Below are 13,976 nucleotides of genomic sequence, written 5' to 3'. Positions count from 1 at the left end.
TCTTTTCAAATACTTACCGCACAATACGCCAAATAATAAAACTATTGAAAAAAGATTAAATCAAATGATTTACCATGCACCCAATGAACTACCCTTATTTTTTTAATACGCCAAATAATAAAACTATTGAAAAAAGATTAAATCAAATGATTTACCATGCACCCAATGAACTACCCTTATTTTTTTCCTTCCTTGATATACAGAAACATAGAATTTTAGAACAAGGAATTTTCTTTTTCTTGCTTCCTTTGCAAACAGGAAGAGTGCATCATTGTGGGTGTCCAACTGTGAACATGCATGTGAGTGAGCAAGCAATCAAGACAAGGGAGGGAGAGAGAGAGAGAGATAGAGAGAGTAAGGGTAGGTATGGGGCGTTATGTTGGGATACCTTAAGTAATGAATATTGTGGTGACCATTTGAGCTGTAGCCCTCACATAATCACGAAGAACTTCCAAAACAGCATATGGCTTTTGAGATGTAGCTGCATTGTCTAAACACACCAAGCTGGAACCATTTACCTCATATAAAATTTATGTAGTCAGTCTCAAATCCAAAATGAGAAATCAAGCCTCCACCATGTAGAGGCCTCTTGGAAATAAAAGACAACCAAAAGACAATTCAGGATCATGTCCAGTCACATGTAAATTAAAATAAAAGGACCACCCAAGCTAGAGGAATAAAAAAATTCAAGCCCTAGATTGATGACATAAAAATGCATGGATACGAACATGGGTGGAGCGAGAAATTAGTAAGGTGGGGAAAGAGGGAGGGGGCACAAACCAAAGGACTGAATGCCTCAACTGATCCTTTTATTAAAGAGCTATAACTATATAAAAGATTTTAACAGCAGCTAGAATGAAACAAAGGATAAAGATCAAACAGATGAAATTTATACAACTCACAAAAACAAGATTAGGTGGACATATACCACTATGCAACTTCGATAGAACTTTTGAAAAATATCACCTAGAGTCAGCTTAATCACTTGTCCCACCAAAGACAAAAGGAAATGATGGATAATTCATCATGCTCAGCATGGTTGAAGTAGGTTTGAGGGGTTTCATCTATTTCACAGAAGGACTAACAATTTGGTAACGAAATGGTCAAACATTTTCAAGACTAAAGGGGATTGGTTAGTTATTGCTATGCCTAGGAATCCTGGAAACATACAAGAGACGTCAAGTTTTTACATTGAATTTTGAAATAGTTCAAAAATAATCAATTCAACTCATAAACTTGAGTGCTCGTGTTGTGAAAATAATATAACCTTCATGTACCGTTAGTACCATACAAGCATTTGGTTTTATTTCGCATCAATGTTGTCGAATCTTAAAAAGGAATGTCCTTCAATTTCCAGAATATGAACAGAAAGGAACCATCCTCGACATCCTAGATAATCAAAACAAGGAGCAGATATTGACCCCAAAATCGTACATCCACGAAAGATTGTCGCATTCAATTCTTGCGAGTTCAGCCTTCATGTCTTTCATCTCTTGGCAGGCACCTTTTGCTTTTTTCTTGTTTTTTCTTCATTTTTTTCTTTTGCATTCAGCTTTTTGCCTTTCAATTTTTTTTCTTGTGCTTTTCTTTTTTTTTTTTTTGGGCCGACCTTCACCTTTGAGGGAATACCTCACCACCCCAAAGGCTACTACGAAGCTCCACCACTTTGGTAGTTATGTGTAGCTTTGTCGCGTGTCCAACCCGCTTCACCTTACGGGTTTTCAACGAGTCAAAAGTTCATAAATCATTATCTTCGCGAAATAGACATAAATCACCTTTATGCCTACCCGGTACTCTCGATTACTAACTCATAGGAACGACTACACAAGCTCCGAGCCCATCTCTCAACTCTCATTTTACTACCTGCCAAGATCTTATAGAGCATTTTGGCTTCTCCCTCAATATATTTTCCTGCTAAATCCTTGCAAATGCTTAATCGCCAGAGTCAATAGCATTTCCTAGTCTTGACTTTCTCAACTTCATAAGATTTTTCTTCACTGCTCATATCCAGGATTTTTTCGATTTTCCTCTTCCATTGATGGACAACAAGAATTTGAAATTTCCACCTTCCACTTGGAAAGGTACTAAGAATAAAGCAACGCACATCATTGTGTGAGAAAACACTTTAAAAATGTTTTTAAGCAAAACTGAAAAGTTCCTCTTTTACAAAAGTTCTTGACATCAAATGGTATATCACCAGGAGAAAGGAACTGTACTCCCTAAATAGATGGGTGAATGTAAAACTTGGCTGGTTAAAAGAACGAATTTCACCAAATCTCCCATAAAAGTAGGGTCTTCTATACAAAAGATTGGTTTAAGGGTGAGGAGTTCCCAGAAAAGTTGGGTATTCAACTGATTAAAAGTTTCACAAATGGTTTGGGTTAGGTTCTTCTATCAAAAAACACTAAAATTCAAAAAGAAGGATAAAACTTTAGTACGTAAAAAAAGAGGCATCGTCAGCTAAGGTCTCATTTTTATTATACAAAAATCCAATGCCGTAAACAACCCCAAGCATCATAACGTTGTTGTTTACGACCAGTTATGAACTTAAATCAAATTAGACATTGACCCACTAATCAGCTTACATGTGAATAACCAAAGCTAATGCTTCTACAATCAACTCATTTTTTAGCATTGAAAAAGGGAAGAAGGAAACATCTCCAAGTCAAACTAATTATGTAGCTTTAAGTCCTGAACACTAGAAAACCAATTACACATGAACAAAAACAAGGGTACTTACACAGATGTTTTTGTTAATTTTACTATACTCTTTAGTATGCTTTCTTCAATGAGAGAAGAAACTACAACTATACCAGCAATTGATGCCAGCATGACATCAAGATCCAAATCAAGGCCAAACATGAGCAAATATAAAAGCATGAAACGTATGGCAGAAGCATAGAGATGCTAGGGCTTTTTAAACGATATCCAAGTTTAATAGGAGCAGCACAGAAACATGGAACAAGTGATGACAGAACATATTCATAGAAATTTTGAGTTGGACATGCCTGGACTCGAGAAACATTTGTGGAGTTAGAAGTGCCTCCAAAAGAGTCCACATTGTCATCAGGACGGGGTCCACAAAATTGTGTGACATTGAACTGGTTGGCACTTGAACACAAAGGATTCCTTGTAGCCTGAGCAATTCAAACAAATGCAATCCAATAAGACATATTGTATGCTAAATGTGAAATTTATCTAAATGAAGAACAAGAAAACTGATCCCGTAAATTGAAAAGTAAACACACTGTAATCAGCGCATTGTTGAATACACCAATTAGCTAGGCATTTAAACATGGTTTCAAATAATTCACTTGTAAAAGTAAAGTTGCATTTTTGGTTAGTATTAATTTTAATCAATCATCCTTTGTTACATGCGATAAAAAGCTAGTAGCTTTCTAATACTTTCCGCATAGTTAACGACATCACAATTCTTATGGCATAGTTAGCAAGAAACGTGAAAGTTTATATTTTAGTTATTGTCATTTTAACGATAAAAAAAACGAATTTTAATGCTTCCTTCCAAGTAATTAACAAATTTTTAGAAATTATAAGAATTTTTGAAATTATGTTTCACTGGCAAAATGTATTTGACATTAAATATTTGAAAAGTATAAAAACTCTGGGAAGTACGAAAAAGATCACAAAGCTAGTAAAACTTTCAAAACAGTTTATAAGTGTCTAAAAAAGTTCAAATTAGTAAATATGAGAAATATTTAACATTTAGAAAAGGTAAAGAGACATAATCGAAACAATATAGTCTTTCCAAAAGATGTGAAAAAGTGCAGCAATTTTGTAAAATTAGAAAAAAATGAGCAATGGTTACAGGGCCATTATAAACGTTTGTAGTCATTATAAAATATGTAAAAATCTTGTAAAACAAAAACAATTGCTATCATGTTTAGAAAAAATAATGCAAAAAACAAACTCAAGAGAATGGTAGCTTTAAACAGGCTGAAATAATTGCCAAAAGGTCTATGAAATTGACATAAGTAGAGTGCATTAACAAACCAAGCAGCTTCAACAATAACAAGCCACAAACCATAAGCATACAGCTTTCCAATGGTAGACTATTCTGCAGCATTTCCAATGTAAGATAGTACAATCTCCACAATGTCATAGTCTGTGACTTATGTCTGTCATATAACTACCATACCAGCAGTTCAAAAGGTTTTCTCAGCATCAAAGATTGCTAGTGGAAATAATCATTCACCAGTAAAGCCAATCATGCTTTACAAGAGTGCAAAAGTATCAGCCTACTGTACAACAAGAAGTGCCTTAAGCAGAACGCTGTTGTTGTGACTATTGTGTCTCAACAACACAACTATGATTGATACATAAATGACCTTCACTATCCCATGATAACATGCAGCAACACTTAGAAAGCAAGATTAAGTCATTAAACCCTTAAACAAACTTCAACAACAACATATTTCTTTCAAAACAAACCTGAACAAAGACGTCCAACCAAACAACACAGCCACTGAAAGAGTACAAACAGTCTTATTTAGGAAAAACACTGTGATCGACCCCCTCCTACGTCAACAAAAGGTTCAATAGTGTTTCAACCATAAAAGAAGAGCTATGCCTAATATAAAGTTCAAAATCCACAAGAGTAGTAAATTTTACAAACTTTGAATGCTATTTTCAAAGTAATTAGAAACTTTCCATAGACTTAGTCTAACCAGACGTTAAATTTTGTAAAAATTTTGTGAAGTCCATAAAAGGTCAAAAACCAAGTAAAACATTTAACATGTTTATAAGTGTACATAAACGTTACAACTAGTTTTTGACATTTTGCAGAAAACGTGAAGAGTCATAAATTTTCGAGAAGTAATAGTGTTCACAAAACATGTGCAAAAGAGCAAGAAATTTTGTAAAACTAGAAAAAAATTGATAAAGTTTACCAATACTTCAAATTACGCACATATTTCACCAAAATGCATAAAAAAGGGTTAACTTTTAGAAATCCAAAAAAAGTCCAAAACCATTAGCAACTGTAAAAAAAAAGGCAAAAGTTTCATCACGTCCAAAAACTTGCAAGAGTTGACAATTAAGAAAAACACCAATACTTACAAATTTAAAAGATTTGTAAAATTTGCAAAAGCTATATAAAACTTCTAAACAATTTATAAGAGATCAATACTGCTTTTGCAAATTTAAAGAGACATAAACTTAACAAAACAATAGTCCTTCCAACATATGAAAAAGTGCAACCATTTTGCAAAACCAGAACAGCTTTTGATTAAGTTTTGCAAAATTTCAAATAGCACATGAATTTGACAAAAACCCATAAAAATGTCATCTTTCCAAAACCAAAACAATGTAAAGCTTCTCAAACATTCAAAAATTTTATGGGATCAAAGCAACATTTGCAAAAGATTAAAAGAGTTCAAAAGTGCTTCAACCGTAAAAGAAAAGATATGCCAAATATAAAGTTTTAAAACCCATAAAAGTAGTAAATTAACAAAGTTTGAATGATACTTTTAAAGTAATTAGAAACTTTCCATAGATTTAGTGTAGCAAGATGTTAAATTTTGGAAAAGTTCAAAAATTTTGTGAAGTTCATTAAACGTCAAAAACCAAGCAAAACCATTAAAAAGTTTATAAGTACATCAACGATGGTCTTAGTCTTTGACATTTTGTAGAAAACGTGAAAAGTCATGGTTTTCAAGAAGTAAAAGTGTTTGCAAAACATGTGCAAAATAGCAATAATTTTGTAAAACTAGAAAAAAATTGATAAGCAGCTAGAACTGAGGTCTCCTCTCTAAGGTCTAGATCAGAGCTCTCATCTAATCCGGTCTAGGATGTTGGATTGCGGATTTTGGAGGTCTCATTTTATCCGGTCTAGGACGTCGAATGAATACTTTTTGAAAATGGATGTGAATTTTAAAAATTAAACCCAAGTCTAGACCATGTTTAAAATCATTTTGAAAAATTATACAATCCAATGGTATTTAGAAACTTGAAACTTGAAAGTATGAAGGTGCATTTACAAGTTTGAGAATTTAGCACAGATTTAAGAAAAGTACGAAATCAAATCCAAAACAATTGAAGATCTCAAAATAAATTGAGAAAATTCACAAAAAAATGAATCATAAGAATTTGAATTCAATTTACAAAATTTTGGAAAACTTAGAGAGTGGTTTCAAAAATGTATATAGACAAAGTAAAACACTGGAAATGATTTCAAATACTCATAAGGGATTTGAATCTGTTCAATGATGTTTGATTTAGCATTTGGATGCAAGAAATAGATCAGAGGTCTAATCTCATCTGGTATGGGATTCATACCTACGGTTTGGATAAGAGGTCAGCTCTCATCTGGTCTAGGATGTTGTAGGTGGGAATTAGACCAAAGCACTAGAGTAGATGTCCAAACTTATACCGTCTCAGAAGTTGGATTGGTAATTCGAAATTGGATTTCAAATTTAAAAAATCTGAACCAGAGAGTTCAGACCATGTTTAAAATCGTTTTACAAATTCGGACAACCTAGTGTAATTTAGAAACTCTAGAATAGAAAAGTGCAATTAAAAACTTGAGAATTTAACATGCATTTAGAAAATGTCGCACATCAAATACAAGAAATTTAAAGATACAAGGTTTAAAATTGTTTTACAAATTTGAACAATCAAGTGTAATTTGAAAAACTCGAGAGTAAAAAGTGCAATTAAAAACTTGAGAATTTAACAAGCATTTAGGAAATGTCACACATCAAATACAAGAAATTTAAAGATACAACGAGAAATTGAGAAGATTCTACGAAAATGAAAAGAATTTGAAGCCAACTTGCACAATTTTGGAAGACTTGACAATGATTTCAAAGACTTATATAGACAAACTAATATTCTTCAAATGATTTCAAAAATTCCTAAAGGATTTGAAAAGAATTTGCAACAAATCAGAAAATCACTCATTTTTTTATGTGATCAAGTATATGATGTTGGATTAGGGATTTTGATCTAAGAAATAGATCATAGGTCTGATCTAGTCCCCTACGCGATCAAAGGTCTCATCTAATCGGGTCTAGGATGTTGGATTGCGGATTTTGAGCAAGCAAGTAGAACTGAGGTGTCATTTTATCCGGTCTAGGATGCCGAATGCATACATGTTTTTTAATGCAGATGTGATTTTTAAAATATACAAAAGTCTAGACCATGTTTAAAATCATTTTGAAAATTTATAAAATCCAATGGACTTTAGAAACTTGAAAGTTTAAAGTTGCATTTACAACCTTGAGAATTTGACAAAGATTTAAGAAAAGTATGAAATCAAATCAAAAAATATCTGAAGACACTAGAAATTGAGAAAATTCAAAGAAAATCAATCATAAGGATGTGAAGTCAATTTACAAAAATTTGGAAAACTTAGAGAGTGGTATAAAAAATGTATATAGATGAAGTAAAATACTGGAAATGATTTCAAAATACATAAGGGATTTGAATTTGTTCTGTGATGTGTGATTTATGATTAGGATCTATAAAATAGATCAGAGGTCATTCCTGATCCGATATGGGTGTTGAATTAGGGACTTAGACCTAAGGTTTGGATCAGAGGCATGGGTGTTGAATTGGTTTGGATCAGAACTCTGACATGGTCTAGGATGTTGTATGTGGGCTTTACATCAAAGCTCCAGATTAGAGGACTAAACAGTCTCAAAAATTGGATTGGTAAATTGAATGTGGACTTTGAATTTTAATATTAAAATTTGAACCTCTAGTTTAGACCATGTTAAAAATCGTTTTCAAAATTCATACATTTGAGAAATTAACATGCATTTTTAGGAAATGTAGCAAATCGAATACAAATCTGAGAAGATTCAAAGAAAATCAAAAGAATTTGAAGTCAAATTGCACAATTTTGGAAAACATGGACAAGCATCTACAATGGTGGTCTCTCTTATTTAGTGTCCTCTAGGATGTCAAATGCATATTTTGAATGTGGATGTGAATTTTAAAATATGAAGACCATGTTTAAAATAGTTTTAAAAATTCATACAATCCAATGGAATTTAGAAACTCGAATGTTGACAGGTGCATTTAAAAACTTGAAAATTTAACAAAGATTTACGAAAAATACGAAATCAAATCTCACAAGAAATTGAGAAAATTCAAAAAAAAATCAAATCATAGGAATTTGAAGTCAATTTACAAAATTTTGGAAAACTTAGAAAATTGTTTCAAAGATTTATATAGACATAGTAACATTCTTGAAATGATTTCAAAGATTGATAAGGGTTTTGAAAAGAATTTACAATAAATTAGAAAACCTCTCATTTTATTGTGTATCTTGACTGTGTTTGGATCGAAGAAATAGACGAGAGCTCTAATCTGATTCCGTTCACAAAATTGGATTTGGGATTTCGTCCTAAGATTTGGATCAGTTGTCTAATCTGATCCGGTCTGCGATGTTGGATTTCAGATTTGGATTTATGATCTAGAACAGAGGTCAAATCTAACCCAATCTACAATGTTGAAACAAGTTTTACTAATTTTCTGCATAACTTCTCCACCCAAATGTATGCTTTATACAAGACTTATTAAACATGAAATATACATGTCCAGCAGACAATGACACCTACATCTATGTCCGGAGTCACAAAGGAAGCATTATATTACTCTGTGATTGTAAGTTGAAGTCAAATGCATCTGATATTCTAAACGAGAAAACAATACAAGGATGGATTCAAACCACAAACAGAAATACAGCATATAATCGTATGGAAAGGAAACTACATGCAGCAGATAAAACTTATCACTTTAGGATTAAAAGAAAACAGTGACCTGGTTGGCACTAGTAACATACAAATATAATGCAGTGAGACCACCAACAAACCAAACAAAAATGAACCAGTAAATCATAAGTATCAGGCATGTTGGAGAACGCCCGACAGCTTGAGTGCCCACCTTCCCCATCCATGAAAAAGCATTGTCATTGAAGAAGGAAACGTGAACCCAGTAAACAAATCATTATCAGAAGAGACCCAATTGCAATACCTGACAAAAACGCCCAATCTCCCCGGATGGCTGGTTGGAATTTGAACAGCTGCATAATGCGATGAATGCACAACAATAGTCACAGTAATGACCCAGCAACAAACCCAAAGACGATAAATGCGACCTAGCAGCAAACAGAAGCGGTAGTGGCGACTCAGTAGCAACATCAACTAAACGGCATGCCCAACCGACAGCGGTGAACCAAAAGGTAGACGTCAAGAGTGACGCAAGCGGCAGACCCAACAGCAACCTAAGGGATGACACAAGGCGGTCAGACCGACAACAACGACCTAAGCGGCGACCCACAACAGAACCAGCAGGGACCCAAGCGGCGTACTAGAAAGCGGCGATCCAAGTGGTGACCAAAGCATCCGACCCAATGGCGAACCAAATGTCAGAAACCAGCAACAACTTCAACGGAAGAAGCCCAACCAAATGTCAGAAACCAGCAACAACTTCAACGGAAGAAACCCAAACAAAACTCCTAGCACAGAGCCGAAATGAAAGACCCCAGCCTGCAATGATAAACCTGACCGACTATAGAGGAACCCCAATAGGAAACCACACATGAACACAACTGAAGGGCGGAGAGGACTGCCAACACCCATCACACACCGGCGATGGCTGCCGGCCAAAGGAGGAAGTTAAGGGACGCCCTTAAAGAGAGAGAGAGAGACAGACATGGATGTATCAACAACCTAAGAATTAGAGCAAACAAGAGCAGGGAGGAAGCGTATCTTGCCCGGGAGTGAGAATCGAGATAGCGGACAGGCCTTTGCCGCCCACACCGATGAAATGACTCCACTCCATCTTCTCATCGCTTGCTGCAACAGAAGCATTCAAAGGTGACATTTCTTTCCGGGTAATCGACGACGCAGAGGGCTTTTCCCTTTTAGGTGCCATGAAGGAAGAAACCGCCATAAATCAAGAAGAAAGTGGGAAGGAGAGGATGAAGCGTGGTGTCGCGGACACTTTCAGACCAAGAAATTTGGATCCGCTTACTGCTGCTTCTTCGCATCGCATGGGCATGGGCAGATCTCGCAGTCATGAAGATCTAAGATCTCCACTCTCACTAGTAATCCGGCCTTGCTTTCTTTACGGAGATCCACAGTGTTCTTCTTGTCATCACCACGTCACGGCCCTTCGCTTATGGTCGAACCTACCAACCTCGCTTAGATGAAAAAAAGATGGGAGAGACTAAGACGATGGAAAAATTTTAAAAAGCGATGAACAGACGGCGTTCTTGCCCTTTTCAGTCGAGACGATCGAGAGAGAGAAAAAAAAGACAGGGGGAAAAGTTTAAAAAACAAGGGACCGCGTGCCAACCGCGTCAATGGTTGCCGTGTCCAAACCACGTCAAGGGTTGCCGTGTCCAAACCGCATTGCATTAATTGACGACGAAGTGCTCGAATTACCGGTACCTGGCCGGGGCTGGAATGGCTATTGGCTAATCCAAGACGCAACCCTCGAAAACCTACCAGTAAAACCGTGGTTTCAGACTTTCAGTTTACCCTCCAGATTTGCAAATTTTGGAACTTGGAGCAAACCAGACACGGCCACGTTTTCTAATTCTTGATCCTGAGAGTTAATTTCATACTTGTCCCTTAATTAATTTTCCAGTAGAAGTTCTCCTATATGATAGGAGGCAGGAGGCAAATCTTCGCCTTTCAAGTCAGATTTTCCTCAATAAGAATCAGATTTAAATCCACACCCGCGAAATTGAAGTCAAATCTGACAGGAATAAGATTCAACTTCTACGCCTAATTGGATTAAGCCTAATTGGATTGCAAATTTATCGGCTCTGAGGTTCAAGTGTGGGTTTGAATACATGAAACACATCAAATCCAAGATTATAATCTAAATCTCTCTTGCCGTACGATCAAGGCATCGAACATAATTTTTGTCTCGCAATTGACGGACATAATTGGTTTACGATAGCCTATTTTGTTAACAAAGTCAGAACCTTATTGCAAACAACAATATTCAAGAATTGTGATCAGTCCATGAGACTAAGTTAGATCAATGGTAAACTGTCAAGTCATGTATTCTTCCAACTCCGTCACAAGGCAACTATGGTACAAGAAATGCAACATAAAAGTTCACCAAACTCTATCCATCATCTAGAAAAATTAAATGGATAAATGCATACGTAATTTACCTTCCCCTGACCTGACAATTCAATATACAAAAAAAAAAACACTATTATAAACATAGATCATGAATTGAAAAAGTTAAAAAGAAATACGACTGAACAGACCGGATTCTAGTTCATGATAGTTGATGGAACTGTGGTTTGACAGCAATCAACTAAACGTGGTTCATAATGAAGACACGCATACAATGGTGTAAAGATGCATGATGTGATCCATATTGGTAGGATTCAAGGTTACATACGTAATGTAAAAATAGATAATTTAATTTTTAAACATTAAGAATTCACCTAAAAATTTTAAAAACAAAAAACACATGGAAATAAGAAAAAGTTAAAACTACTAAAATTTTTCTCTCCATGGACATGAAATGCATAGACATAAAAATAACAAGTAAATGCTGCCTACGCTACCTACAAAATGCATTTTCCATAAGAAAAAGCAGAAATGACAGGTTAAATAATTCTCAACACTTTGAGACTCATTGAAACGAGCAAGTTTTCTTTCTATGTGACACACTCCTTGGAACCTTTAAATAACTTAGAATCTCTAGAAAATCTTTGACAACAATAGACTCTGGTACACCATGGATGTTCTGTGTTCATTTAGATGAGGTCAAGCTTAACATTCAACCTTCAAAAGTTTTAATAACATCAAGTGAAATTGCACCTCTATGTGGCTGGCGGACGATCATAGACCTCAACAAGACTATTATAAGGGTAACTGACAAATAGCTTTATAAGAAGGGCATCTGAATTGTTCTTGTTTTCCTACATGATCAAATATTCACATCCAAATCCACAATCTAAATTCATATCCCTATAAAGCCTGAAATACATCGAGTGCATGAGGTCCACTTTCCCATTTGCCTTTGCCCACTAAACAATGGTAACTTTATGTGTGAACAATGATAGATAAACAAAACAAGAAAGTAATAAATGGGGCTAATCCATAACCCTCCAAAGTCACAACTGATCAACAACTTGAGCATTGAACAGAGCGTTGTGTTAAGTACATGAAAAAAAGAAAATGAGTAGCAATAGTCTACTGCCCACGATGTTGAACTATATGAATGAACTTAAAAAGCGCAAAGCTGCTTCAGTTTGAGGGTCACAAATTTGTCCATAATACACATAAAATGCATCTGAATATAACTGAAAACAATAGAAAAATCTAAGAGCTTTGTGAGAACTACAAATACATGCATGAATACAGGCAGTCACACTAACAATCATTTTGAAAAAACCTGAAAATTGACAGTAGAGCTAGCATTGTAGGGCATGCAAAATCATACTGGGTTCAAAGAGGGATCTACTAACCGCACCCTTGCGTGTAGGTCTGCCCAATCTGATGTTGTATTGCAGATTCTAGATGGCTAGAGTATCAACAAAACGAATTCTCTTCTCATGGTTTATGTTCATGCTGCAATCAATGGTTGTCTGTCAATATATGCAAAACTTCACTAAATAATGACACAATATGCTTATATAGATGTTTTACCAGCCTGATTATAAAAGGCATAGTTAGGTTGTTGAGATCTGATAGAAACCCTGATTATATTCTTGACATAGCCCACTACACTTGACATAGACAAGATAGGCTCAATAGTATTAGCCAATGATTTCACTTGTAACATATTAATTATAGAAAATTATTAACATTGATGAGTGTATAGGACATTAGGCACTTATATGGGTCGGACTGCTGCTGCTAGAAACAATGAAAAATGAGAGTCTTTTCAAATACTTACCGCACAATACGCCAAATAATAAAACTATTGAAAAAAGATTAAATCAAATGATTTACCATGCACCCAATGAACTACCCTTATTTTTTTAATACGCCAAATATAAACTATTGAAAAAAGATTAAATCAAATGATTTACCATGCACCCAATGAACTACCCTTATTTTTTTCCTTCCTTGATATACAGAAACATAGAATTTTAGAACAAGGAATTTTCTTTTTCTTGCTTCCTTTGCAAACAGGAAGAGTGCATCATTGTGGGTGTCCAACTGTGAACATGCATGTGAGTGAGCAAGCAATCAAGACAAGGGAGGGAGAGAGAGAGAGAGATAGAGAGAGTAAGGGTAGGTATGGGGCGTTATGTTGGGATACCTTAAGTAATGAATATTGTGGTGACCATTTGAGCTGTAGCCCTCACATAATCACGAAGAACTTCCAAAACAGCATATGGCTTTTGAGATGTAGCTGCATTGTCTAAACACACCAAGCTGGAACCATTTACCTCATATAAAATTTATGTAGTCAGTCTCAAATCCAAAATGAGAAATCAAGCCTCCACCATGTAGAGGCCTCTTGGAAATAAAAGACAACCAAAAGACAATTCAGGATCATGTCCAGTCACATGTAAATTAAAATAAAAGGACCACCCAAGCTAGAGGAATAAAAAAATTCAAGCCCTAGATTGATGACATAAAAATGCATGGATACGAACATGGGTGGAGCGAGAAATTAGTAAGGTGGGGAAAGAGGGAGGGGGCACAAACCAAAGGACTGAATGCCTCAACTGATCCTTTTATTAAAGAGCTATAACTATATAAAAGATTTTAACAGCAGCTAGAATGAAACAAGGATAAAGATCAAACAATGAAATTTATACAACTCACAAAAACAAGATTAGGTGGACATATACCACTATGCAACTTCGATAGAACTTTTGAAAAATATCACCTAGAGTCAGCTTAATCACTTGTCCCACCAAAGACAAAAGGAAATGATGGATAATTCATCATGCTCAGCATGGTTGAAGTAGGTTTGAGGGGTTTCATCTATTTCACAGAAGGACTAACAATTTGGTAACGAAA

General features: G+C 35.2%; 1 protein-coding gene across 20 annotated transcripts in view; it reads right to left on the bottom strand.

The window, feature by feature from the left end:
* Positions 1–13,535, bottom strand: part of LOC116245032 (probable LRR receptor-like serine/threonine-protein kinase At1g06840) — a 30,843-nt gene extending 17,308 nt beyond the window's left edge. For 6 of the 20 annotated variants that reach the window (XR_004170367.2, XR_007572232.1, XR_007572243.1 and 3 more), the window contains exon 1: positions 8,998–10,177. Coding sequence is in view for 2 of the 20 variants with exons in the window: in XM_031616777.2 (XP_031472637.1) it covers positions 2,808–3,137; positions 8,998–9,046; positions 9,740–9,918 (558 nt within the window). In the remaining 18 variants the exon portion in view is untranslated. Of the gene's footprint in view, positions 1–388; positions 677–2,785; positions 3,138–8,997; positions 10,178–12,466; positions 12,570–13,266 lie in introns of those variants that run through there. The other 14 variants (XR_007572236.1, XR_007572239.1, XR_007572234.1 and 11 more) reach the window with 7 other exon arrangements.
* Between the last annotated feature and the right edge of the window lie 441 nt (positions 13,536–13,976).

This window comes from Nymphaea colorata, unplaced genomic scaffold, assembly GCF_008831285.2.
Source record: "Nymphaea colorata isolate Beijing-Zhang1983 unplaced genomic scaffold, ASM883128v2 scaffold0464, whole genome shotgun sequence".
NCBI classification, from domain to species: Eukaryota; Viridiplantae; Streptophyta; class Magnoliopsida; order Nymphaeales; family Nymphaeaceae; genus Nymphaea; species Nymphaea colorata.
Note: the sequence above shows the minus strand (reverse complement) of the source record. Positions and strands in the feature narration are given on the sequence as shown.